This window comes from Thermobia domestica, chromosome 6 (assembly GCF_964235325.1).
Source record: "Thermobia domestica chromosome 6, izTheDome1.hap1.1, whole genome shotgun sequence".
In the NCBI taxonomy this organism is placed as follows: domain Eukaryota; kingdom Metazoa; phylum Arthropoda; class Insecta; order Zygentoma; family Lepismatidae; genus Thermobia; species Thermobia domestica.
Window position 1 is genome coordinate 161,416,733 of NC_137459.1, and position 26,518 is coordinate 161,443,250.

Sequence of the window (26,518 nt, forward strand, 5' to 3'; positions counted from 1 at the left end):
CCCACATCAAATAGGGGAGCAATGTAACTTCGACTTTCAGCTTTCTAAGCAGGCCAGCAGATTTTGCATCGAGTCCGAGCTGAAGCCAAGTTTGCAGAAGCAGATAGCCAAGTTCGAGGGAGGCAGACTTTGACCGTCAGCTTTCTAAGCCTGACCAGTAATTTATGGGATGACAATTGGATGACGTCAAGCTTTCAGAAATAGAGTGCCAAGTTAGCCAAGAGGATGAGGTATGGAGACTTCACAAGTAAGTCGAGCTGAGTGAGAGGGAGAGAGACGGCAAGGTTTACTAGAAACCACTCGGAGCTCTGGGTTAGGTTTTACCTAAGATTTTGCGGGCTCCGTCTAGATAGCACGATCTTGAGGAACCTTAGAGCGAAGGGTAGGATGCCGAGGAAGTCCAAACTATGAGGTTTTAAAGAGCTCGAAAAGCTTTGCACTCGGCACCAAAGTATCGTGCTTTGTATCGTGCTGAGGAGTGTAACATGTGCAGACGTTGCTCTAGGCAAGTAAGATCAACAGTTGGACATGCGTGGTAGTCGAAAAGTTCCCTGGGGAGGAACCAAATTGTTGTTACCAACCTGAAAAGAAAGTTGATTGGTGTGCGCACAGCACAGCTGCCAAAGTTGACTTGAGAAAAGTTCCTCTGCGAGGGAGGAAAAAAACGATGATTGGAACACGTCATCTTAGTAACAAACATCATACCATGATTGGTACACGTAAGCTCAGCCAAGAGCGGCTGGGCAGAGCTCGAGTAAGGAAGAAGGGTTCTGTTTGTGCGCATGCATGTCTGTGGTTGGAGATCGAGTTCCGTGTTGTTGGGTGTGTTGCTTCAAAAGCTCTGGATAGACGCACTACATCGAAATATACAATAATTATATATAGTGCCATTATAAGTATTGAATACAATAATATTTTACATATATGTAACATTGATCACCCTTCAGATAATTTGTATAAAGAACACTCACTTTTAAAATATACATAACATTTGTAGTTTGAGAAAAAATATACTTCTTTATCTACCTTCTAAACACAAGAAGAAGAGGTTTTTAAAACACACAGTTATACTGGCTGTTTCTTAACAAGATCCTAACTCTAATAATATTAATAATAACACTAATAATAAGATTACATATAGTATACATTTGGTTGTGAAACATAGATATTCCACTTGTTGGCTGAAGGGGTATTTTAATGACCAGGGAGTTGAACTTGAGGTCAACGGAGGGGGGAGATAAGCGAATGGAAACGAGGAAAGCATTAAATCATTCGCTCCGACTAACAGAAGACAAAAATATTCAACAAGAATGGGTATTTAAAAAGGAGTAATTAAAATACTAATTCTGTTGTGAAAATAATAATGCAAAAAAAATAATCACGGATTTGTGGTCCGCTACAAGCTAGAGCACTATGACTACCTAATAAATATATAATATGTCCACCTTTGGTATGCAGGACAACAATAATGCGGTTTGACATTTAAACAATGGGAGTTTGGTAGGGCGTGACACACCACATCTGCATCTCCTTTAGCCTAACCGGCATAACCGTGGGACGTAAAACTCAAAATTTCATTTCATTTCATTTCACCACATCTGCACACATGAGACACTTAGTTAAAGTAAATTCCATAGAGGAGGTCAGTGAGCTCGGATCTTCAGTGTAACGACATCGCAAAACAGTGTTCCATTGGGTTAGGAACGGGTGAGTTTGGAAGCCACAGAAGCAATTGAAATTCACCCAAGAGCTCCTTGAACCACTGCACAACGATGACCTTTTGACAAGGGTCGTTGTTCTGCTTAAATATTCCACTCCTAGCTGGAAGTAGGCCGACATGAGTGAGTGTACGTGATCAACAATCACTTGGAGATAGTTAGAAGCCGTCATGCTGCCCTCCACACGCAGTACTGGGCTCATGAGTGGCCATGTGAAAATTTCTCCAATCATAAGTGATCCACCACAGGTCTGTTGTCACACTGTGAAACACGTCTCGAGCAACTGTTCCTCTTTAAGACTATGGTTTTTGACCTGGTCATCAATGTGATGAAGGTAGTGTCGAGATTCCTCGGGCCATTTCTCGGCGTTCTGATCCCATAGGAACGTTTTCCCTCCAGTCATTATTATTATGCCGTGTGGTTAACATGGTACACATGTTGAATGTCAGGTGCGGAGGTCCATATCTAACCGCATGCTCAAATACATTCGTGCTTCGTTCACTGCTACTTTCTGTTGAAGTCTGCTATTAATTGTACCACAAATTTTGTCCTATCCTGTTGTACCAACGTCAAAAATCTATGACGTCTGACATTTTTAATGAGGTGTGACCGACCACTTCTTGTGGTTTGGTTTGGTGATTTCACCGTCCTTTTCCCAACCTTGGAAGATGCTAAGTACGGCAGATCGTGAACACCTTACAAGTCACTGTGTCTCCGAAATGCCATCCACAACCGTCTGGCCACCCTATCAAACTCTAATATATCCCTGCCTTTCCCCATACAGCACACAAGCATTGCACTGATTAATTGAGTGAGATCCCTGTCACTGTGATTCTGCTCTGTTCTACTCTTCCCCGTGGCTCTTACGTCAGCCCAACGATTTCATTCAAAAAGTAGCGGGTGATAATAGATTGATTGGTCAGTGAATGTTTTGTTGGCTTTTAGTTTATTGAACAGTCGTTCAGACGTTGCCGTCACTACAAACAAAAGATGAGATATAGTTGCAACCCTATAAATTTAGTGTCACATAATCTTAACATCTTAACATGAGTTAATCTTCAAACCTTACATAGGCCCTCTTTTGTTCTGGGCCTCCCGCATTGCGAGCCCTGTGGGCTCATTAGTTACGCCACTACGCCTACCCACAGAGATTATACCAAGATCTTCGAATTTGGTAGTAGTATCTGTATACTACATTGGTGTGCAAAACTTAAGGACGAAAATAAGTTTCGCATACTGCGTCACTCCCAAGTGGCAAAAATTGGTGAAACTTGAACCATATATAGATAGTAGTATAATGTATGTTCAAACAGTGATAATTAGTGATTAAACTGTCATTGTTTAAAAAAAACTGAAAACTGGTCAATTGCGATTCGTTAGTTATGTGTATGAACGGAAATTAAATATTTTACTTGTTTCGCCCATTCTTTGCCCCCTTTCCCTTATGGTATTGATCGCTAGTAAAATACATTATTTTTACTGTTTAAAGGTATTTAATTGTTAATGATTGTATCTTTGTGTTAAAATAATTTTACAGAAAATATTTTCTCTTTTACAGAATCAATTCTATACTAAGATAGAACAAGCAACCAAGGAATCTCGCCTTTCCGTAGTGTTTTGTTATGCACCTCAATCTGAATCAAGTAGCGATATATACCCTGCAATATTGGTAAGATTAATGACTGATGACTGAATTTAAGTCTTGTACACTAATTTTTATTTTTCATGAAACTGAGGAAAATATTTTTAAGAGGGTTTCAAGTCTAGAAATATAATGTAACTAAATTTAAGGGAGTTAAAAGCAATTATAAGTTGTTTAGTTGTTTTTCTCTAATTTGAGATAGTACTGCATATGTCAACTAATATTCATATAACTTTGTTGACAAATGAAAACATTATTTGGAAATCATGGCATTGTTAATTGAGAATTCCTTCAGGAATTACTGGCATTAACCAACAGAAAACCTTCCATTCCCTTGCTGCTTTTACATTTTAAAAGTCCTACTTTTATATTTTATACCAGTCAATGGCTCTAATGGCAACAACAATACTCAGTACAACATAAAATATTGATTTTATAGAAATACTCGTATAAATACCCGCTTCGCTGCGTTAAATTAAGAAAAAAATAGTAATATGTTTCGTTAGTCAGTCACTTTTTACTAGGGGCCACGGTGGCTCAGTGGTAGAGCGTTCACCTCTGGTGCTTTGGTTCCCGGGTTCTTTCCCAGCCCCAGCCAAGCGCACTTTGTGGTGGACAAACATTGTGTGCGTGGGTTTCCTCGGGGTTCTCCCGTTTCCTCCCATTTTCTTCATTCCACCATTTAATTCATTACTCATCATCACCGTCTCCTTTAGCCTAACCGGCATAAGCATGGGACGTAAAACTCAAAGATTTCATTTAATTTTTTTCACTTTTTACTATTACTAAAGCGCTCCTTGATATTAGTCATTTACGATTATTTTTATATATCCCCTCTCCTCCCTATGTTGCAAACCACGGCATCGGAAGTGTCATTGTTCATCTCAGCGACCCCGAAAAGTATGAATTCGATACTGATATTGTTATATATATATAATCCACTCCCACAATTTTTGCTAGGCTCAATTTAGATTTATATGGCATCATAAGTGTCACTGTTCATCTCAGCGACCTCAAAAACTATAGATTCGACACTAATATCGGTTATTTTCGATCATTTGTAAATGTCTTTCCTCTCCTTTAAGTTACATCGTCAAAGTGATATGACAAAAATCATCTCATGTTCGGACTTAATCTAGTTTGAAAATTTGATCGAGATCGGTCCGGTGGTTCAAGAGCTATTAAGTTTTATTTTTTTTATATATTTGTCCCCTCCCCTCCCATTCCCCTAAGGTCTACCGTCAAACTGATATGATAAAAAACACCCCAGTCGGAACATCATTCATATTGAAAATTTGATTAAAATCGATCCTGTGGTTAAAGCATGATGAAGTCACAAAGACGGTCACTTTGATTTTTATTATCTTTATATATATATATATCTCCCCCTCCCCTCCCCTAGGTTCACCGTAAAAGTGAAATAATGAAAACATCCCAGGCCCGAATCTTATCTATGTTGAAAGTTTGATCGAGATCGGTCGGGTGGTTCAAGAGTTATTAAGCTTTATTTATTTTCATATATTTCCCCTCCTCCTTTCCCCTTTCCTAAGATCTACTGTCAAAATGAAATGATAAAAAAAACTTCCTAGGTTTGAACTTGATATACGTTGAAAGTTTGATTGAGATCGACCAGGTGGTTCAGAAGTAAGTAGTTCACGAACATAGTCACTTTTATTTTTTATATTTATTGATTTGTGTATATCTCGACCTTCATCCCCTTCCCTACGTTGCTCCGTCCAAGTGAAGCGATAAAAGTCATTCCAGTCCCGAACCTCATCTACATTGAAAATTTGATCAAGATCGGTCGGATGGTTCAAGAGATTAAGAGTCAAAAACATAGTCACTTTCAATTTTATAATATAGATAGAGGCTTACACTACTATAATTTATATTGTGATTTAATAGAAAATCAAACACGTGTCGCGTTGTCGTGAGTGTTCAGTAAGGTGTGTTGTCAGTTGAAAAAGGTTGGGAACCGCTGACCTTTGTTATATGCATCTAAAGATTGATTATACGTTTTCAAAGAATTTGTTCACTTTCTTTAACAATTTAAGTACTGTATGCGATAAATTTGAAGGAATTGATTACAATAATTAATGAAAACTAACAATAGATTTTATTTTGTAACCTTGATGTGGTTATTCGCTTTTAAACTTTTTTTTATTAACGTGAAATTCTTACACAAGCGTTAAGGTGGGGATCCAATGGACCCCTATGTGTTATTCAGTTTACGAAAACTTAAAATAAACTAAAGCTCATTTGCTCGGTATAAAATGCATATATAAAGAATTAGACATTCAGATTATGTTGAACAATACTTTGTAGAAGAAATATAATAATTGAAATTCTTACAGTTTAGACATTTCTCACATATTGGAGTTGTAACATAAGAACACTAGTGATGTTTTAATGACAAGATGTATTCATCATCCGTAACTACATATCAGAACTAATGACAGTAAAACACACATATGTATGGTATTACCATTCCTGTTCAGAAAGAGTGAAAACACAAAATTAACACTTCTGAAATTAATATTGAGTTTCTAGTGATAATTTGTAAAAATTCCAGAAACTTTCTTTTTCGGATGACTCATGCCCATTCACACACTGCCTTGATATTGTACGTAAATGCTTCAAACACATATGTTTTCCACAGTGGTGCCAATCGAACTTTGACATACGTACTTATTTGTAAGACAAATGATGCATTTTCATTTAGCAGGTGACTCTACTTTTGTTCCTGTTATACAGTAATTAGTCTCAGATCCAGATGAGAAATTATCCACATTAGCTTAACTTTCTTCGTCTAAAATATGATCATTTAACTTGCTTAGAGCTCCTTCAACCATGATCTCGAACTTCAAGAACCTAGTAATAAAATGTACACAGCCTATACTTGGAATATAAAAATAATACAGTAATTCGATTTACGTTTGAGGTTCAATTTTCTATGTGAGCACCTCAATTACTAAATAACTGCCAAACAATAATCATTACGTGAGGATCAACAAGAGAACTTTCAATGATTGAATGAATCAAACAAAAGAGGGGATAGCTAGCCAGACAACAGTCACCAATTGTTTTTTATACTAAAAAATATAAAATATTTATGCTGTAGGTCTGCTGGACCCCCACATTAATAATTAAGGGATAAGAACGAAACATAGAACACTGATTTCAACTGCTTGGACGGGGAAACTAATAGCGTTCACATTATTTATTTGAAACAACACTTCCATTTTAAAATATTGGATATTAATCAACTGGTGTTAAGATCTATTGTAATTTCTAGTTGGAGAAATTTCGCCTAGAGATAGAAACACGACATTTAAAACTTATGTTGAAGATCCTAACGCAACATTTCAAGTAACCTTGTCGAAGTTACCGTCAGAAAAATTAAGCTCTCATGAATACGCTCTTGAGGATCTATGCTTGAATATTACTCCTATACTCATGCCAGCAACACAATACCATTATGTGAAAATTCTATCATCTGAGCATTCATATGTGTGCATTACTTTATTAAAAAACATACGTTACTATTATTACTAACAAAATGAACTTGTCCATGACAGGATTCATAACCAAGTTTCCGAGTTTCATTCGAACAATCAAGCCGACAAATTAATGATTAGGCTATCAAGTCAGCTTGGCGTCCGTATAATCTTATGTAGACATATAACACTGATTAATATCATGTGGGCATAATGGAACAACAACTAGTTGTTGAATTCATCTAGGTAGATCAAACTTGTTTGCTTCTGTATGTAGTAATTGAGTGGAAAGTTTCGGTAGCAGTGTAAAAGGTTAATTTCCCTCGGAAGTTTCCATTGGGTAGTTCATGGTTTAGGAATCTCCAAAGTTGCGTATCATGCCATTTGTGGAACAGGACTACTTATCTCAGGAGCATATACCATATTTGGGGTTCAATATGCTTAGTGCTGTACATTTTATGTAATCACACTGTCCTGAAAAGCGCCATCACAATTTGTCAATAAGAGCACGCATGTTATGAAAGAAAAATTCTGTTACAGCTCAATCCATATCTCTGAAAACAGTGTAAAATGCTGCAAGAAGTAACCTTAACCTTCAATTATAGAATATAGTCTTGCGGATTGAGGCTGACGCTACCGCTGGGGTATTCTTCTGATCTGATAAACATTTGTACGTTTCATGATTTATGTTTGAGTTGACATTTTATGCACAGGAGCAAATTTCTGAAAGAGAACGAGGGAATATCGAGATATTAACATATCTTCTTGTACACTACTGTACAACTGGACAACCTGTGGACATCACGGTATGACCACAGAAGGAACTAGGAAGGGAAACAAAGTTTGATCAGAACTTCCGTGCGTATACTGTAAATACTAGTGAAAACGCATTTATTGACACCCAGTAGGAATTCACGGACTTGGACGAAAGTTGGAACACAAGAAGGTGATGGTAGGTAGTAGTGATGAAGATATGATTTCAGGAAAACATCAAGGACGTGTTATACACGAGTTTAAAAATATACAGTTTCAGTATTAATAACACTATAATTACCCCGAGCGGCCATGCAAGCAAATGTTTGGGCAGGTAGAAGGTTCTAGATGCTGAATATTTATCTGAGGCATGGTATCTCACTCTGACTGTAGATCTTTATGTAGCTAGGTGGTAGTTGTTGTTGCTGGAGCCCGGTTGGCACACAGACACCATCCCACCATATCTGTGACGCAATTAACACTCTTCTGAATGAAAACCAGAAGTGAGCGGCAATTGTAGTTTGTTGTATCCTCATAACATAAAAGCAACCAAGAAAGTTCTGTCGCTTTTTCACTCACCACTATCGAACATCGATATGTCACCTAAGACGTACCTGGAAGATCAAAAATAGTCCCATCAAAATCGACGAACTTTTGCCAACATTCTGGAAGTCCATGGATTCCATCGCGATAAAACTTGCTGAGCCGTGAAACGAAGAACGTATCAAGTGCATTTTGCACTTCTATTAGGGATTTGAGCTGGCGTCCTCTAAGGTGATTGATTGTCCACGAAATGGAAAGGTGATAATCGGATGGTGCAATGTCCGAGGAGTATGGCGGATGTAATAGTGTTCGACATTCAATGCGTAGAATGGTCTCCAGGGTCATCCTAGCCACGTGGAGCTTAGCGTTGTACTGTAAAAGAAGGACCCTTTTGCGATTCAGAAGTGCTGGCTCCAGAGTTTCGAGTTTTTTCTTGAACATGGTTAACTGCTGACAGTACACAGCTGCATTGATGCTCTGACCAGCAGGTAGCAGTTTCCGATGTACGATGACGCGAGCAGTCCACCAAACACACAGGAAGACCTTCTTCTGGTGCAGTGCTGGTTTCGGCTGTTTTGGAACCGGTTCATAGGATGCTAATCAATGATGATGGCTCCGTGGAGCTTCATACAGGAAATGGCTCCTTCCTCAAATGAGACAGCAAAGAAACACAGGTGTCTTCACGCGTTGCCTTCTGGCCTGGAGTCAAATCATGTGGGACCCATAGGCCAACTTGTAGTGGTTCCCAAATTGATGGAGGTGCTGCCGAATGGTTTCTCCACTCACACTGAATTGTAGTCCCAGTTCCTCACATGGACATTGTTCGCCTCAATTGCTGCTTGAAGATCTTCATTTTGTACATGTGTTGGTCTTCCGGCACGTGGTGCGTCTTCGAGTGTTTCGTCACCGTCTTCAAACTTGTCAAACCACCGCTGCACTGTTCGCGTAGTCACGACATCCTCACCAAAGACCTGGCATATCTTCCGCCCCACTGCAGCGGCGTTTGGCTCCAGTTTGAACTCGTAGAGCATACACGCCGTTATGGCGATCTGTGGAGGTCCCATGTTCACTCTATTCTTAAGCAAGTTCACGGCGTAACTAAACTGCCACATCCAGGTAGTATGTTGGATATACCCACGTCAATAACTGACCTTCGCCTTTTCTCCATTGGCATTCAACTCACAGTGTGAGGGCCAATTGAATACATACCTCCAGAAAAAGCGACAGAACTTTCTTGATTACCTTTTATAGAATGCCATATGGGGATTTCGTTTGGTAAGTAGAAATAAATAAGGAAAAGGCTGAATTTACCCGGCCACCTGCATATCTAGTACACACACAAAACCGTCATACTATATCCGAGACTATCATTGCTGAATACCACTGCTATCCATTCGCCTCGCAACTGCAATCTCTACAGACCCACGGAAGACGCTCTTAGTGACGAAAATTTATCAGGGGATCAAAATGACTCTGATTACAGTTCCAGTCACTGGTCTGTCAGTACGGGCGAAAGAACAATCCTTGTCGGGAGGCGCTTTTTCATGCATCGTAGGATTACTTCCGTTGTGGAAATCCTCTGACTCATATTGTTTACTCCAATGGCGGATCATTTTTACTATATGACACACAAATTGGATATTCTGCAGAACGACCCTCAAGCCTCTCGCAGCCTCAATATGTGACTACTCTCAAAGTCCCTTGATTGCAAAACATGAATTCTCTTGCATAGTTCAGGTATTAGAGATACAGACTGTTTCACATACAACTATTCTTGCCATGTGTTATGACTTTCAAGCTATTAGCATTCTACCCTGTACAGACACTAAGAAAAGACTGCCCTCTACGTTGATCATTGTGCTGGAATCTTCGCAGTAGGAACATTGTTCCCTCTACAGACACAGATTCTGTGACACGAATTCATTCGAATTAGATGGTTTGAGAGTGGTGATAAAAGTGCTTCCGCCAGCGTAGTTGGTAGAAACTCTATTAGCTCCGATTACATAACATTAGAGGCAAAATATATGAAACGAAGAAGTCCCATACAAGTCATTTTATACAATCTGGTGAGTAAAATAATAACATGTGACTCTAATGACATGTTCATGAGGATAGAATCAAGTAATAATAAGTATGTCTTTAATAAGAAATGGTGTCTTTAAAAACGTGTAAATGTAGTTAATCAAATGAACCACTACTATACCATAAAATTATATACACTAACGCGGAGGAAAAATACAGAAGAGATTGTCACTTTACATATTTTAAATTATCGTGGAGGTTTGAGTATATTCCTCTGCAGCATACAAAGGGTTTCTAGCGGTGCGTAATATTTTGATTTTACTCAGTTTAACACATAAATGAAATACAAAAATATATGGCATAAGTAAGCCGACAGACGTTTCAATGCAAACAATTTGAAGTTGTTGCTTACCTAAAATATTCCACTCTGCCACCATCAGTCATACTTGATGTGATTAGCATCGGTATGGACTACAAAACATCACATTTTTCATTGCAGCAGACTTTGTTACAGCTGTACCAGAGATATGTCATTCTGGCTAAAAAGAATTGAGCCTTTGAAGGTCAAAATTGAGAATGCGTTGGTTGTAATTCAGAAGTTACATTATGAAACCACATACACATCATTTTGGTTGATAACCCCTTACCATTTTTCCCGCTTCAAAATCAAGTCGCCATAGAAATTCTCTGGTTTCTGATCAAAAAGTTGTGGCACGTGGTTTTGAGCACTATTTATGGAGTTCTCCAGAGACCGAAACAAATAATAGTCGAACAGTGCTTGTTCTGGGCAATAGATGGATACATTAATATATTCAACAAAGTTTTCTCAACTTCCCGAAATCTTCCATAATCACTTAGGTAGAACCATGCTTCATCTAAAGGCATGTTCAAATTAGCATTGAACAGCAGATGGTATTAATGAGGGGGGAATTCTGAAAGTGGGGTTTCAGTTGTAGATAGCTGTTGTGGTTCCTATCAACAAGTTACAGTCTAAAGTGTTGTGTGGTTGCTGTCGTAAGAAGTTACCGACATTCAAAGTGTTCACCAGTTCGAATGGGCCAGTTTAAAATGATTGTGACGTGTTTCGTGTATCAATCTTTTATTCTGTGAAGTCCTGCAATTGCAGCATAATGGGGAAAGCAAAAGACGGAAGTTCACAAAATGGAAGTTCACAAAATACTGCTGGTGGAAATAAGATACGTATACACTGCAATATATTGATAGTAGAGTTGGGATAGAACAGAAATATGTGAGTAGAACCTCTGTTGAAATGCACAAGAACCAAAAGTAGGGTTGCGAAGTGTGGTCGAAAACCAAAGCTATCGCTACGAGGTATCAGGAAACTAAAAAGATTAGCTCTGGGAAACAGAAGTGCAACTTCTAATAGACTTAAGCATAAAAATGGCTGAGTATGGTGAAGACATTTGGCCTGAAAGTGTTCGAAGGATTCTTTGCGCCGAGGGAATAAAAGCACACGGTCAAGAAAGAAAATAACAATTAGAGTCTACTCCAATCAACGCAAAGAAGCGCCTCGAATGGGAGCAAGGCCTAGAATCTTGGACTGCTGACGATTGGAGAATAATGTGTTTCAGTGATGAATCATGTATCTTTGTGTTGTGATGAATGTTCACAATATGTGCGGCGTTGACCTGGGAGGAATTCAAGTTAGAATGTCTTTAATAAACCGTGAAGCATCCTACTTCAGTCATAGTCTGGGGTGTGATTTCTGTCTTCGGGCCTGGAAGACGGTATATAGTAGAGAGGACAATGAAGCACGAACGATACCTACAAGTTCTTCAAGAAGAACTGCTTTCCCAGAGTGCACTCTGGTTTGATGACGTACAATTCATCTTTATGCATGGTGGAGTCCCATGCCACCGGGCCAAAGCTGTGACAAAATTCCTCGAGGACAACGAAATTAATGTTCTTCCGTGGCCAGGCACTAGTCCTGATATGATCCCGATTGAAAACTTTTGGAACTTCATGAAAGAAAAGCTATAGATAAAGCACAGTAAAACCAAACTTCAATTGATCAAGGAGATCAACAATTTGTAGTATCACGATGCTGACTTGAGGGCAAAATGTGCTAAACTCGTACATAAGATGCCACAAAGGATAAAAGACTTAATAAAGAAAAGGGATTTCATAAGAAATATTAATCTTCGTGTGAGAGATAATTTTCTTGTAAGTATTCAATTTCATTTTTTGTATCCAATTTGGATATACACGCTTTATAGTAATTATATTTGAATGTAACATACGCATTTGTTTTATTGACATTGAAAAGCATATGTCACATCCACTAGAAATTAGGACAGAGTTACAAAGTAGTAATTTGGACTAAGTTCGAACGTATTTTCTTACGTAATATTGTAAGAACAGTAAAATATTCAGATACTGAATGTTGAGTATAATATTTTGAACACATCTGTATTGTCAAAACACACTTCCAGTGGTCACCAGTTCTGTGGTACTTACGTAGCCTTCTATCTTTGCTTTTTAGCTTCCCATGTGCCGTGATGTTAACGCATGTACGCTGGCCTTGCGTAAAGTTTGCAGCCACAATTTGTAGTGAGTTGCATGATTTATTGTGAGTCACATGAAATCTTTTGGGCATAATACTCTGCAATAATGGATTTTCACAATTCACCATATCCCGAATCTTCTTTAGTACAGGTTTTGTGAGCTTCACTGATATCCTCTTTGTATTCGGCTTCGTTGGTGATGTGGGTGCTTAATATTTTCATTAGTACACTAACAGTGACCTATTCTATCACACTAGGGCCGCGGTGGCTCAGTGGTAGAGCGTTCACCTCTGGTGCTTGGGGTCCCGGGTTCGATCCCAGCCCCCGCCAAGTGAACTTTGTGGTGGACAAACACCGTGTGCGTGGGTTTTCTCGGGGTTCTCCCGTTTCCTCCCACTTTCTTCATTCCACCATTTCATTCATTTCTCATAATCACCGTCTCCTTTAGCCTAACCGGCATAAGCATGGGACGTAAAACTCAAAGATTTCATTTCATTTTTTTCTATTCTATCACAGACATTGTTGCTACATTGTTCTAATATGCCAACGTTTTTCTAGGAAAGAGCCATGACATACACCCTGCCCCGCAGAAGCGATATTTTAGTGACAATTTGCCTACTGCAACACCTTCACCGTGCTACACAATAGCTGAGAGACTGATACAAACATGTGTGCAGTTTTGTAGCGAGGTGAAACCCAGTTTCACAAGTGTCGTTGTTTGAAACTCGTTCCGAATGAAACCAATCAGTTTGTATAGATTCTAATTTGTTTCTGATTAAAAAGGGATCAATCTAAAGCTGTCAAATTGATATTTTAAACTTTTTAATTTCCTTAAAATCAGTTATATCCTTTTGAGTTTCTCAAAGCATATTAAATGTTGCTATTACATGCAAACTTTCCTTTTTGCAGGATCTGATGGCACGTTACCCGCAAGTCGTTTTTCTGAGATTTGACACAGATTTTGTACCCGAACTGACCAGTTTGCTTCGAATAACTCGGACGCCTACATTCATTTTTATAAAAAATAAAATATTGGTAAGAATTTTAGATTTATGTCTAAGTATTAATCTTTAACACATTATAAATTATAATACTTTTATAATCTAAAATAAGTGGATTAAATTTTCACACACACGTAAAACATATTTTGTGGTAGGTCAATTGTAGAATCAAGTTAGTATATCTATACGAGGATGGCAAAATATAATACAGTGAAACCTGTCTATGTTGGACACTATCTGTATCACTGAGAAAAACAACTTAGACAAGTGACCAATTTACAGAAAACAAATGATTTTAGAAACTATTGTAGATCATAATAAGCACTCCTAATGCGGCTAATAGTTAGGAATGCGCACGAGTCGAGACATGTCTCGAATCTCGACTCGACTCGACTCGAATTCGAGTTGAGATTCGAGTCGAGACACACTTTGTAAAATTCGAGACGAGTCAAGACAAACGTATTTCTCGACTCGAATTTTCGAGTCGAGACAGCTCGTAAAAATCTCGACTCGACTCTCGAAAATCTACGTCGGATAGTTTCCAAACTATTGGCGTCCGAAAGTCATTTTTCCACGCTTTCGGCACCTTGTAGATCCGAAACTATGTCCGATGGCCGAAAGTTCAAGAGAACTTTTTTTCTTGTCTCAGTGGCAGGAGTCACCTCCCAAGAGTTGTAACACTTATTTTGCAACACCCGATATATATATATATATATATATATATATATATATATATATATATATATGTCGGCACGCAACGGTACGGCATACTGGCACCTTCTAATGGTAGCGGAATATTTCCTTTGCTGTCTTAAAAATGGGTTGACAAGAAACTTTTAAAAAATACCAAATAGTAAATGAATAGGTTTATTGAAAATCAGAGTTTTTTGTTTGTTTGTTTTCGTAATCTTTTTTCTTTCAGAAGAAAGAGCTGCGAATCTTTGTTCCTTATTGAAGCCAGTTAATAGTATTCAGGGATCTTTCCCTCGCCGGTACGTCCTCGCGCTTCTCTTTGTTCATTCATCTTTCGCACGGTAATATAAACCATAAATCTCTGAATCGACCAGATTTTTTTTCTTCTGAAAAGACTGTCTCACAACAAATTTGTCTTTCGCTAATTCTATGGCCATTAGAGATGGAAAGTTGAGGGTTGAATTCCTGAGATAAATAAAGCAATAAAGCAAAAGTGGACAGTGAGCAAAAGTCAGACTCTCTCTCTCACACACACACATAATATATGGCACAGGCATTCAAGATGCAGAAATACTAGGAAGTTTCTATTCGATTATCTATACAAGCCGGCTACGAGTCTTTTGTTTTTGCCACGGGTGCAGTCCAAACTACCCTTTCCTCCTACCAATTTTACAATTTACGATTTAGCTTCTTACGGGATGTGTAGCCTACAGAAGGACCACACAGATGTTATCGAAAGTATTGTGCTATTGTTTCTTTTTATGCTTTGGCAGAAACTTCTTTGGATATCGGAGCCCGCTCACTTTTGTTACTTGCGGACACGTTGAAAAAAGCAATTTAGTAAACCAAGCTTTCTGTTTAAAAATATTAGTTTTTTTTTTTTTTTTTTTTTTTTTTTTTGCATTGAGAAGCAACTTCAACTCGTCGCAGTCTCGAGTTTGTGCCCAATTACAGGTGGAAAAGATTGAAGTTCCGACCACAACGGCTCAAGAGATCCTGTGAATCTGAACATTTTGCAAGCTTCTTCGATTTCGGGCACACTAAAACGTCGTGACATGAATTTTCAGCAATGAAGTATCTTTCATTTAGTTGGTTGCGTGATTTGCTGCGTGGTGTGACAGACAAAAAAGCTGTAAATATTTTCGAATTATGGAAATTTTAATTGAATCTTAAAAGTACGTATAAGTGTGTAGTGTGTAGAGGAACGTCGAGTAGTTATCTACAGATATGGTAAAAAAATATAGTCGCTTTTCTAAAATTGCCAACGACCATGTGAGTACATTTCTTATCATATGAACCATATTTTAAAATATAATGTTGTCTTTTCGTAATTTACGTTGCTCTCTGGAATAGGCTATAAAAAGTAGAAAATTCAACAGGGACGAACGCAGGGGTGAAATTTGGGGGTCTGGACCCCCCAAAATCCTGATTTGTGTGCAAATTTAGTCTAATTCTAGGGGCAAGTTTACAATTTTAATATAATTTATCCCCAAATTGAACTTGAAGCCCCCGAATACCTTTGACCCTTCCGAAATAAATAGGGGGCGCAGTGTCTCAGTGGTAGAGCATTCACTTCCGATGCTTGGGTTCCCTAGTTCGATCCCAGCTAGCGCCGTGTATACTTTGTGGTGGACAAACACAGCGCTGGTAGGTTTTCTTTGGATTCTCCCGTTTCCTTCCACTTTCTTCATTTCACCATTTCATTAATTTCTCATTATCACCGTCTCCCTTAGCCTAACCGGCATAACCGTGGAACGTAAAACTTGAAGATTTCATTTCATTTTCTTTCCGATAAAAATCCTGCGTACGTGCTTATATTTCAATTATCTTTTACGAAAATGCTGTTCTAGTCAAAATTGCAGGGTTTGAAGTCTGAACACTGGAAGCTAATTGTGCTATATATTGTGCTCATCACCATTATTATTATTACTACTATTATTATTATTACCCTGAAAGGTATGCAACCAACTTTCCAACTTTTTAACGATTGTGAACGTGAGGTCCAGCGTACGGGCACTTTTATTATTAAAAAAGCACTATATATATATATATATATATATATATATATATATATATATATATATATATATATATATATACAGAGAGAGATACATACAGGGTTGTCATAAAGTCTGGACGGAATTAATTTGCTTATAATTATCATAAAAAGGCTCATAATGAAATCAAATAAAGTGCAAACTGTAGCGGAAGGATTAAAGTTTTAGTTGGCAACATTGTTAGATAAGCGGCAACTCTGAACACGTTGAGAGAGGGAGAGGGAGGGCAAGGGTCAGTTTCTTACCAAATTCCATCCATTGTTGTTTTCATTGTTGTTTCAATGTTGACTGTTAAAAGTAAGTTGTAAGCTGTATTGGTGTGTGTATCTTTTAAAGAAATAAATAAATGAAAAACTCCTCTGAGAAGACTATTTTTTTTACCGTATCAAAGATGGCGTTGGTGAAAGAGAAAGCGCAATGTGTTCTGTGGTACGCATAGCTAAAATCACCAATTCTGGTGTGTCGAAAGTTCAACAAAGAGTTCAAAAAGCCGGCACCGACTGAGAGTGCAATCCGAAAGTGGTTTGGAGAACTTAAAGGACAAAATCAGGGCGTCTGTGGCTGGCATTTCGGATCAAACACGTCAGAACGCTGTGAGTGGATTCCAGCGCCGCCTACGCGAATGTGTGGACGTAAATGGCGCCCAGTTGGAGGTGTGGCGGTGAATGAACTGAGCTGGTGCAGATTACAGGTAAAAATTTAATGCTTCCGCTACCGTTTGCACTTTATTTGATTTCAATATGAGCATTTTTATGAAAATTATAAACAAATTAAATCCGTCCAGACTTTGTGAAAACCCTGTATATATATATATAGATATACACATGATAGAAAATGGCGGTCGAGTCCATACTTTTCGGGGTCCCTGAGATGAACAGAAGATGCCGTTTAAATCCAAAAATTCAGTCCCATTAGTACTTCTAAGAGGGGACGAGAACAGTTAAAAGTAATTGAAAATTACCGACATTGGTGTCGAATTCATAGTTTTGGGTCTCGATAAGTTCATTGGTGACAGTTTTGGTGCCCTTTATGTCCAAAATAAGCTAATCGGCTAGTCAGTAACAATAACGAAAGGAAGTTTCACATATTCAACCCTTTAATATATTTCTCGCTGCTTAAGTTTACTCACTTGTGCGGTATATGTGTGTATGTGTAAATAAGATCATATCTCTTTTTTAGTTATTCCAAAAACATACAAATAATAAAGAGGGAGGAATTTACCAGAAATCCGAAAACTGAAAAAGTAAAATTAAAACCTGTACTTTTCCAGTTAGCAAAATAGATTGTATAATGCTGGAAACATGTTACAGCAAGTAAGATTACTAACATCAGACGAAGAAATAGATTTTAAATTATATTTTCCGGTTTTTACTAATATTTCCGAACAAATTATTTTTTTTATTAATGGCTTCAAAATTTTTGGAAATTTTACCGATCTCCATAAAATTTTCAACATAGATGAGGTTCGGGATGTTTTTTATTATTTCACTTTGAAGGTGCAACTTGAGGGAATGGGAGAGGGGAAAATGACAGATATTAATTTCGAATCGATAGTTTTCGGGGTCGCTGAGATGAACAGTGACACTTCCGGCCGTTTAAATCCAAATTCAATCCCAGGAGCACTCTAAGGGGGAATGGTGACATGTAAAGATAATTGAAAATTACCGATATTAATGTCGAATTCATAGTTTTGGGGCTCCATAAGTTCATTGGGGACAGTTTTGGTGCCCTTTATGTCCAAGATGAAACGTATTCTTTCCGTGCGAAGAACGGGTATGCTGCTAGTCTGTAATAATAACGAACGGAAGTTTCACATACTCAACCCTTTAATATATTTCTCGCTGCTCAAATTTACTCACTTGTGAGGTATATGTGTGTATATGTAAATAAGATCATCTCTCTTTTTAGTTATTCGAAAAAATATACAAAGAATAAAGAGGGATTTTACCAGAAATCAGAAAACTAAAAAGTAGAATTAAAACTTGTTGCTTTAAGTATTTATCCATTAGCGAAATACGTACATTGTATATACAGTAGGACGTCTATAATCTGAACGTAAAAAATCCGAATGCGGTCCCTAGAAGCTTTTTACATTTTGTCCTAATATAACGCTAGCAATAAACAAACAATAGTGTGTCCGTCGACGTTGTGTGAAGTCAGTGTTTTTACAAAAGTTCATTCACACGTAATTGTTTGTTTTACATATTTTTATTTTTTATTTTCTCTTAGTCCTACAAGATTTAAGTGTGACTTACAAGATCAGTGTAATTTAATATACAGTACGAGCAGGTTCTTCAGAAACATTAAATGTAAGTAGCCTTTCGTACGGTATTGTAATTACTGTATGTACTGAATAACTACTGTATAGATAGAAGAACATACCATACACTATATGTAAGCCTAAATCGCATTTTCTTCGTCATTTTCGAAAATCCGAACTACCTGTGGTCCCAATTAGTTCGGATTTTCGACTTCCTACTGTATATGCTGCAGACATGTTACGGCAAGTAAGATGACTACTATCAGGCCAAGAAATAGCTTTTAAATTATATTTTCCTGTTTTTGCTAATATTTCCGGACAAGTGATTTTTTCTAATGGATGCAAAATTTCCGGAAATTTTATATAGAACAAGGAAGACATCTCTATAAAATGCATGTTTGATTTAACATATTAACTAAAATGATTCTGTCCTTGTTATTTTAACACTTCCCTGCCATGAAGTGGGAACTTCATAAGATTGCTCGAGATAATTTTAATGCGTCTATACTAATTAAGCTAACTAGGATTATATTTTAGTTTCTTTTGTAGCCATAACTCCGTTCTATCACGGTGCTAAGTTTGAAGTGTTTGGATTAATTGTGCACAAAATTTCCCTACATAAGTACTCAATTATCTTAACTCTAAACTAGTAAATACAAAATAGTTTTAATTTTGAAAGCATTATATAATAAAATATTCGAAAATTTCAATTTTACCCAAATTTTCCGTTTTTTTTTTTTTGCCAAGTTCGGGAAAACCGTAAAAACCTTGTTTTTAACCCAAAATTTCCGTTATTTTTCCCAGGCGTTCACAAAACTAATCTGAATACACAGTGCACCAAACACTCCTAACAATGGGCCCCGCAGCCGACGACCCATTCATGTGCGCATGTTAACACCACGATATCGCTAACTATGACTGAAATGAACACGTGACCATCGCCACTGGACCTTGGCATAGTGACAGAGTGTTGCATTGTCTGATGAATCCCAATAGCGTCTTCATCATGACGATGGGAGGGTGCGAATCCGTCGTATTCCAAGGGAACAGCTCCTTGACACTTGTACTGCGGGACGGAGATAAGCTGGCTGCGGCTTAATTATTATCTGGGGAACATTCACGTGAACATCCATGTGTCTAGTGGAGCTCGAGCGAGGCACCATAACTGCCGAGGCGTATCGCACACCACTTGCAGACTACGCACACCCCTTCATGACGACCATGTTTCTCAACGGTAATTGTATTTTTCGACACGATATTGCACTATGTCACAAGGCCAGGAGTGTGATGGAGTGGTTCGAGAAGCGAGTTCCAAGTGATGTACTGGCCCCTCAATTCGCCGGATATGAACCCAATCGAACATATCTGGGATGTGATTGAACGTGACGTCAGGGCGCATCGCCCTCTCCCGGAATTTACGGGAATTAGGTGACCTGCGTGTACATATGTGGTGTCAACTCTCACCAGCGACCTACCAAGGATCATTGCATGCATGCCAAGACGTGTCGCCGTTGTTATAGTAGGGGAGCTTAACGCAAAAAAATGGCCAAACCCTGCACTTTGTGTTAAAAAGGTGCCACTCATATATGTTGTTCCCCTGATCCAACTAAGCAGGAATCGAAGTGGCCCCACTCCGACAGGTGGCCAGAATCCAATATGGCGGCTATCAAAGATGGCCGCCTCTGCGAATTCATAGTGTTGGTTTTAGAGGCCTATATCTCCTTAACTAATAGTCCAATCTTCACGATTCAAAAACTAAACGACGTAGAAGATAACAGGGTCTAACAAATTAGCAAAAGGTTTTACCTAACACTGAAATTAACACCTACAGAAATTATTTAATTTGGAACTTTACATTTCTTATGATGGAGTTTACTCATATTTTTAAAAATAACAAGTAAACGGCCAGGATTATCGAAAAAAATGTCGTATAACTTTTTAAAGAGTGTTAAATTATCTTTCGTTTGGTGTATAGTTCATTCAGATTGGTTAATAAACAACGAAGTTGTGACAATTTAAAGATTCACGTTGAGTCGATTGATTTTCCCAAATTTTGAAGGAGAGTTCATTTACCGTAATAAAACATCACTGATGGATTCTGCATTGTACGAAACGGATCATTCTATTGTAATGTGTTCTTCATAAGTCCCATTTTCACCAGAGCACAAGACAGCCTGACCGAGCCCGAGTATATGAATCCAATATGGCGGCCATTAATTATCATCCATAAAGATGTCTTTTTCGAAATATTTATTGCAGTATCTAGATTTATAAACAAGTACGACAAAGTAATAACAAACATTTTTCTCTCCCCCATCCTTCTGCTTCACAGAGTAAGTATGGGAAGGAATGAACTCCAAATCATGTTTCGAAATACGTCTATAGAATAGGATAGAACTGAGTGATTAAAAGACTTGGAGTAATAACAACTGCACTATTCTCGAAGTATTTCCATTGAAAGTAGCAGTGGTGTAAATCCCGTGTAATGTTTCGGCGGGAATAGTTCGAAATCACACAAAAAGGCAAAGTTTGAGGCGGCTACGCAATTCTTGTGTTACCAAGAAGTCGTCGATTCAAAATGATCGATCTTCTTAAATTGTACAAAACACGGTTAAGGACGATTATGAAGAAGTCTGAATCAGAAGAAATAGAAGTTCATAGTACAAGATTTCGTGAAAGGATTTTTCGTCACAGGCCTGAGCTAACAGCTAATCTGTCTGGCAGAGAATATGTTTTATTTGCAGAATGATCTAACAGAATAAGTGAGCTGGAGAAAGGCATTGATGAAGATGCCATGCCACTAAGTCGTGTTGTTAAGATGCTTCGAAAGGATATGGCAAACCACAAGAGTCATTTTGCAGGAAAATTTGAGAATCACTGCCACGAAGATTCTGTTCCTCCTTCACTAATAGCTGCTTTTAATATGTCACTTTATGGTTCATTTGCCACCCATGATAGCAACGCAAGTCAAGCACTTCAGCTATTAGTCAACTTATTACTTATTATTTTATAACTTCCATCAGAAAGCAGGCGATATTGAAACAGAAGCAGCAAGACATAAACGCAATCGCATGCCACTTCTTCTTCTCTATGTTGGGCTGAGCGTGTATGCTAAAACTCGTAAAAAATCTCTCATAAATGAATTGCATTCACTAAGCAATTCGTCTACACGTGTGCAGGAAATATCTTAAGCCTTTCTCAGTGCTTGATAAATCAAAGTGACGAAATGGGCGTGTCCTTCCACTCTTCGTCGAGGTATTTTAACCGTTGCAGCATTAGGTAATATTGACTACAATTCTTCTAGCACAACATCAAAGAATTCTTTTCATGGTACGAGCATTTCTATTTTTCAGCATCCTTCTAAGGATAACCCTAACATTCGACGTGACCATGTCTCACTGGATAAGTAAATATAAAAATAAGAACTGCTCCTGCTCTCCCCGATAATTATGCTCTAGTACCTCTTGCTTATATTACCAATAAGGAGCCAGTTTTACTTCAACAGAATCCGCAGTTTGTAGAGAAAGCTCTTCCACGAAGTGGATTTTTCACAGAAGAAAAAAACTAGGAGTGTTGGCTTGAAGCATGCTTAACAAATGACACTACTTGCACTTGGTCTGTACACCATGCCTCGAAAACTGAAACTCTGCAAATGTCAAGTATATGCTGCCTGCTTTCGTTGTTTAAGGAAGACTCTAAATCTGTTGCTATGATACGGCACGAAATGAATGTTGTACGGGAACTTACAAACTCAACAAAGGACAAGTTCCGGTTCTTGTAATGGATCAACATGCACTATTCGCCTTGGGGAAACGAATTCAATGGAATTGGCCAGAGTTGTATGGCGAAGATAATCAAATTCTGATGCTGGGAGGATTACACATCGAACAAGCCTTCCTGCATCTTATAGGCAAATGGTTAGATGGAAGTGGTTGGGTAGAAATTTTATACAAGTCAGATGTAGCAACACCAGGAACCGCTGACAGTATATTGAAAGTAACTCACATTACAAAAGCTCGCTTTGCTCATCAGATTACTTTACAGTTTTACATCATTTGCCGTGTGATGCATATCAAAATTCTTCATCAGGGCAATTTTTCAATGACTGAAAAGAAATCTTCGTGTCCAATGTTTAAGTTTTGGATAATATATTACCGTCTCGTGATTTTACTCTTAATTTACATCAGAGCCATACGTCAAGGAAATTTTAAGCTCTACGCTGAAACACCAAAACTGATGGCAAAATTGTTTTTCGCAATGGACCACCTTAGTTATGCTCGTTGGCTTCCCGTTCGGATTTTAGATTTGAAGAAGTTGGAAGAAACATATCCTGAGATTATGAATGCTTTCGAAATGGGTTATTTTGTGATCAGAAAGACATCAAAACTTTCTTTACAATAGTTATAGATCAAGCTCACGAACAGAATAACAAAATTATAAAAGGGAATGGCGGGGCGATTGGTCTCTTACGCGACGACAATGCTCTTGTCAAATGGATGACAGCGGGACCAGAAATTAGTAGACTAATTAATGAATTCAAAATGTCATATAATGAATATGATCCTGATAATAAGCACCATGAAGATTATTCGTCGATGCAAGAAAGATTTAAATCGTCTGTTGAAAAGATGAAAGAAGTTTTCGGTGAATTGGGGAATCCGTTTGAAGAAAATAATGGACTTGTTAATGTTGCTTCCAGAATCAGCTAGAGCGGTGATATAATTGAATCCCTATATTTAGCACAAGAAAAAGGTTCTAATATGTACAAGGAATTTGTGCAAAAAAGATTAGTAGAATGTACCAAGCCATTCTTTTCGCCCATGAAAAAAATCTTCTCTAGTGCTTCATTCTTCCCTTCAAAAGAATAAAACAAACAGAAATGAAATAAAATTACTTAAGATGGACGTTGAGCTATTCTCTCGCTTACTACGCGTCAGTCAAACAAGAAGACTTGACTTGGATGAATTCTTTCAGCACGAGAGTCAACCAATTCCACCGTCTCTCTGCCAAAATTCACAATCCTCAAAATAGTCCGACTTAGTTATGCTTCTTGAGAGTGAAGCCAACATCAAAGAAGAACACTTTCCTAATTCTTGTAATGTTTTATTATTTGATGGAGCAGTTTTGGTTCACATTTTGCAACCAGTATCAGTAGAAATATTTTGTGATTATTTCCAGTGTAATTTCTTCGAGTATGTTCAAAGAGAAGCAGACACATTCCATGCAAAGTGAGTGGATCTAATATGGGATAGATACTCATAAAATCTTCCACAAGAGAAAGTAGGGGTGTAAGAATAAGGACAAAAGTAACACCAACTACACCAATTCCTAGGAAGTGCAACGATTTCCTTCGTAATGACGAAAATAAAGAACTGTTTCTTTTTCTTGGAAAGTCTATGTGCGAAAATGAAGGAATTAGCTTTGAGGTAGCAACGTGCAATGGATATCACATAGAAACTTCAAGAAATCTTCCAACATTTTCAAACAAATCATCAGGAAATCATTTAGAAGAAGCTGATAGTAGGATCATGTTACATTGCTTTGATGCAGCATTAAATGGACACAAGAAGATAGTTATCCGCACAGTAGACACATATGTTGTAATACTTGCTGTATCGTTTTTCTATGACTTTGAGCGACACGGTTTAGAAGAATTATGGATATCTTTTGGCACCAAGAAACATCATTGATTTCTCCCAGTTCATCTTATTTCAAAAGCACAAGGAAAAGAAAAATCAACTGCGTTACGAGGCCCCACGCGTTTACAGGATGTGATACAGTGTCATACTTTCTCGGACATGGAAAATTATAAGCATGGAAAACATGGCTTTTGTATCCAGAGGTGACCACAGCTTTTCTAACAATTTCACACCCTGTAATCAACATAGGCGAAGATCGATTTAATTCACTGCAACGATATGTTGTCCTATTATATTAAAAAACAAATGAAAAATTTAAAGTTAATGAAGTCCGGCGAGAATTCTTTTTGGAAAAGGGCAGACCTCTTACTGCGCTTCGTCCAACTTGAGATGCCTTGCTTCTTCACACCAAGTGTGCAGCATACCAAGCTGGACAAATCTGGGGCCAGGCAATAAAAAAGACAGCACATATTCCTTCATCAGTAAACTGGGATGGACTGACAATGGAACTAAACTTTCTCTAACATGGACTTCCATTCCAGTTGTATAGGAAGCATGTAGGAAACTCTTTTTGAAATGTGCCTGCAAGACATGTACCACAAGATATCGTTGTAGAAGTGCAAGCGTTCCGTGCTGCTTTTTTGTTATATGTGTTGGGAACATGTGCAAAGGTGATGGAAACTGAAAACGAAGATCTAGACCAATAAAACATTCATGTAAGTAGCACTCATTATTTTTGAAAATTCAGTTGATCCACAGTAAATTTACACCACGTTGGAAACGTACCAATAAATAGATAAACTTAAATGTATGATTCTTTATAGAATAGCTTGTACACAAAGTAATATTAACTGTTCCTCGAAATCATAAAACTGTTTTTACACGTAAAAATCCAAAAGATATATTGTGAATTTCAAATTATCGAATCAAGTGTTTGCGTTGTGTTTCTGTTCTTACAATACGAAAGAAATTATTTACGTTCTAATTTATAACAATATATTGCTTTATGTAATTTCCTTATAATATTGTAAAGGATATAAAGCCAATGTCTATGGTTTAAGGACAGAACTTACTTCTTATTCTTCCTGTGCAGTTCCTCTTTCAATTCAGAAGAAACCATAAAACTTTTCTATCGTGACGCTACAGACGTATTTTCTTAAGATATTCTTAAACTTGATTCATGTGTAAAAGTGAATAGTAATGGAATAGGTGATATTACTTTGTCCGTCTTCGTTTAAAAATCTAGATACTCAGGTCAATATTTCGAAAGAAACTAATTTTTATGAATCATAATTAATGGCCGCCATATTGGATTCATAACCGGGCTTGATCAGCAAGCCCGTAGCCAGTCCAAAAATGTAGGGGGGGGGGCAGACTGAACTTAGGGGGACCCGATCCAACCATATTATAGTTCATCACCGTATTATAGTTCATTTGCAAGCCTACCGTGAAAATTTTACGGGGTCAGCAAAAATTTAGGGGGAGCCGGCCCCCCTAGACCCTCCTGGATACGGGCCTATTGGTCAGGCTACTTTGTGCTTCTGGTGAAAGTGGGACTTATGAAGATTACATCACAAAAGAATGATTTGTTTCGTACAATGCAGCATCCATCAGTGATGTTTTATTACGGTAAATGAACTCTCGATCGATATTTGGGAAAATCAATCGACTCAACGCGAATCTTTAAATTGTCATAACTTCGTTGTTTATTAACCAATCTGAATGAACTATACACCAAACAAAAGACAATTTAACACTCTTTAAAAAGTTATACGACGTCTTTTTCGATATTCCCAGCCGTTTACTTGTTATTTTAAAAAATATGAGTAAACTCCATCATAAGAAATGTAAAGTTCCAAATTAAATAATTTCTGTAGGTGTTAATTTCAGTGCTAGGTAAAACCTTTTGCTAATGTTTTAGACTCTGTTATCTTCTACGTCGTTTAGTTTTTGAATCGTGAAGATTGGACTATTAGTTAAGGAGATATAGGCCTCTAAAACCAACACTATGAATTCGCAGAGGCGGCCATCTTTGATAGCCGCCATATTGGATTCTGGCCACCTGTCGGAGTGGGGCTACTTCGATTCCTGCTTAGTTGGATCAGGGGAACAACATATCTGAGTGGCACCTTTTTTTAACACAAAGTGCAGGATACTTCCCGTAAGCC

At 37.8% G+C, this 26,518-nt stretch overlaps 1 protein-coding gene across 1 annotated transcript in view; it reads left to right on the plus strand.

The window, feature by feature from the left end:
* Positions 1–26,518, plus strand: part of LOC145687729 (thioredoxin-1-like) — a 48,696-nt gene that overhangs the window by 14,255 nt on the left and 7,923 nt on the right. The window contains exons 2-3 of the mRNA XM_081761181.1: positions 3,277–3,387; positions 13,610–13,735. Of these exons, the coding sequence (XP_081617307.1) occupies positions 3,277–3,387; positions 13,610–13,735 (237 nt within the window). The remainder of the gene's footprint in view (positions 1–3,276; positions 3,388–13,609; positions 13,736–26,518) is intronic.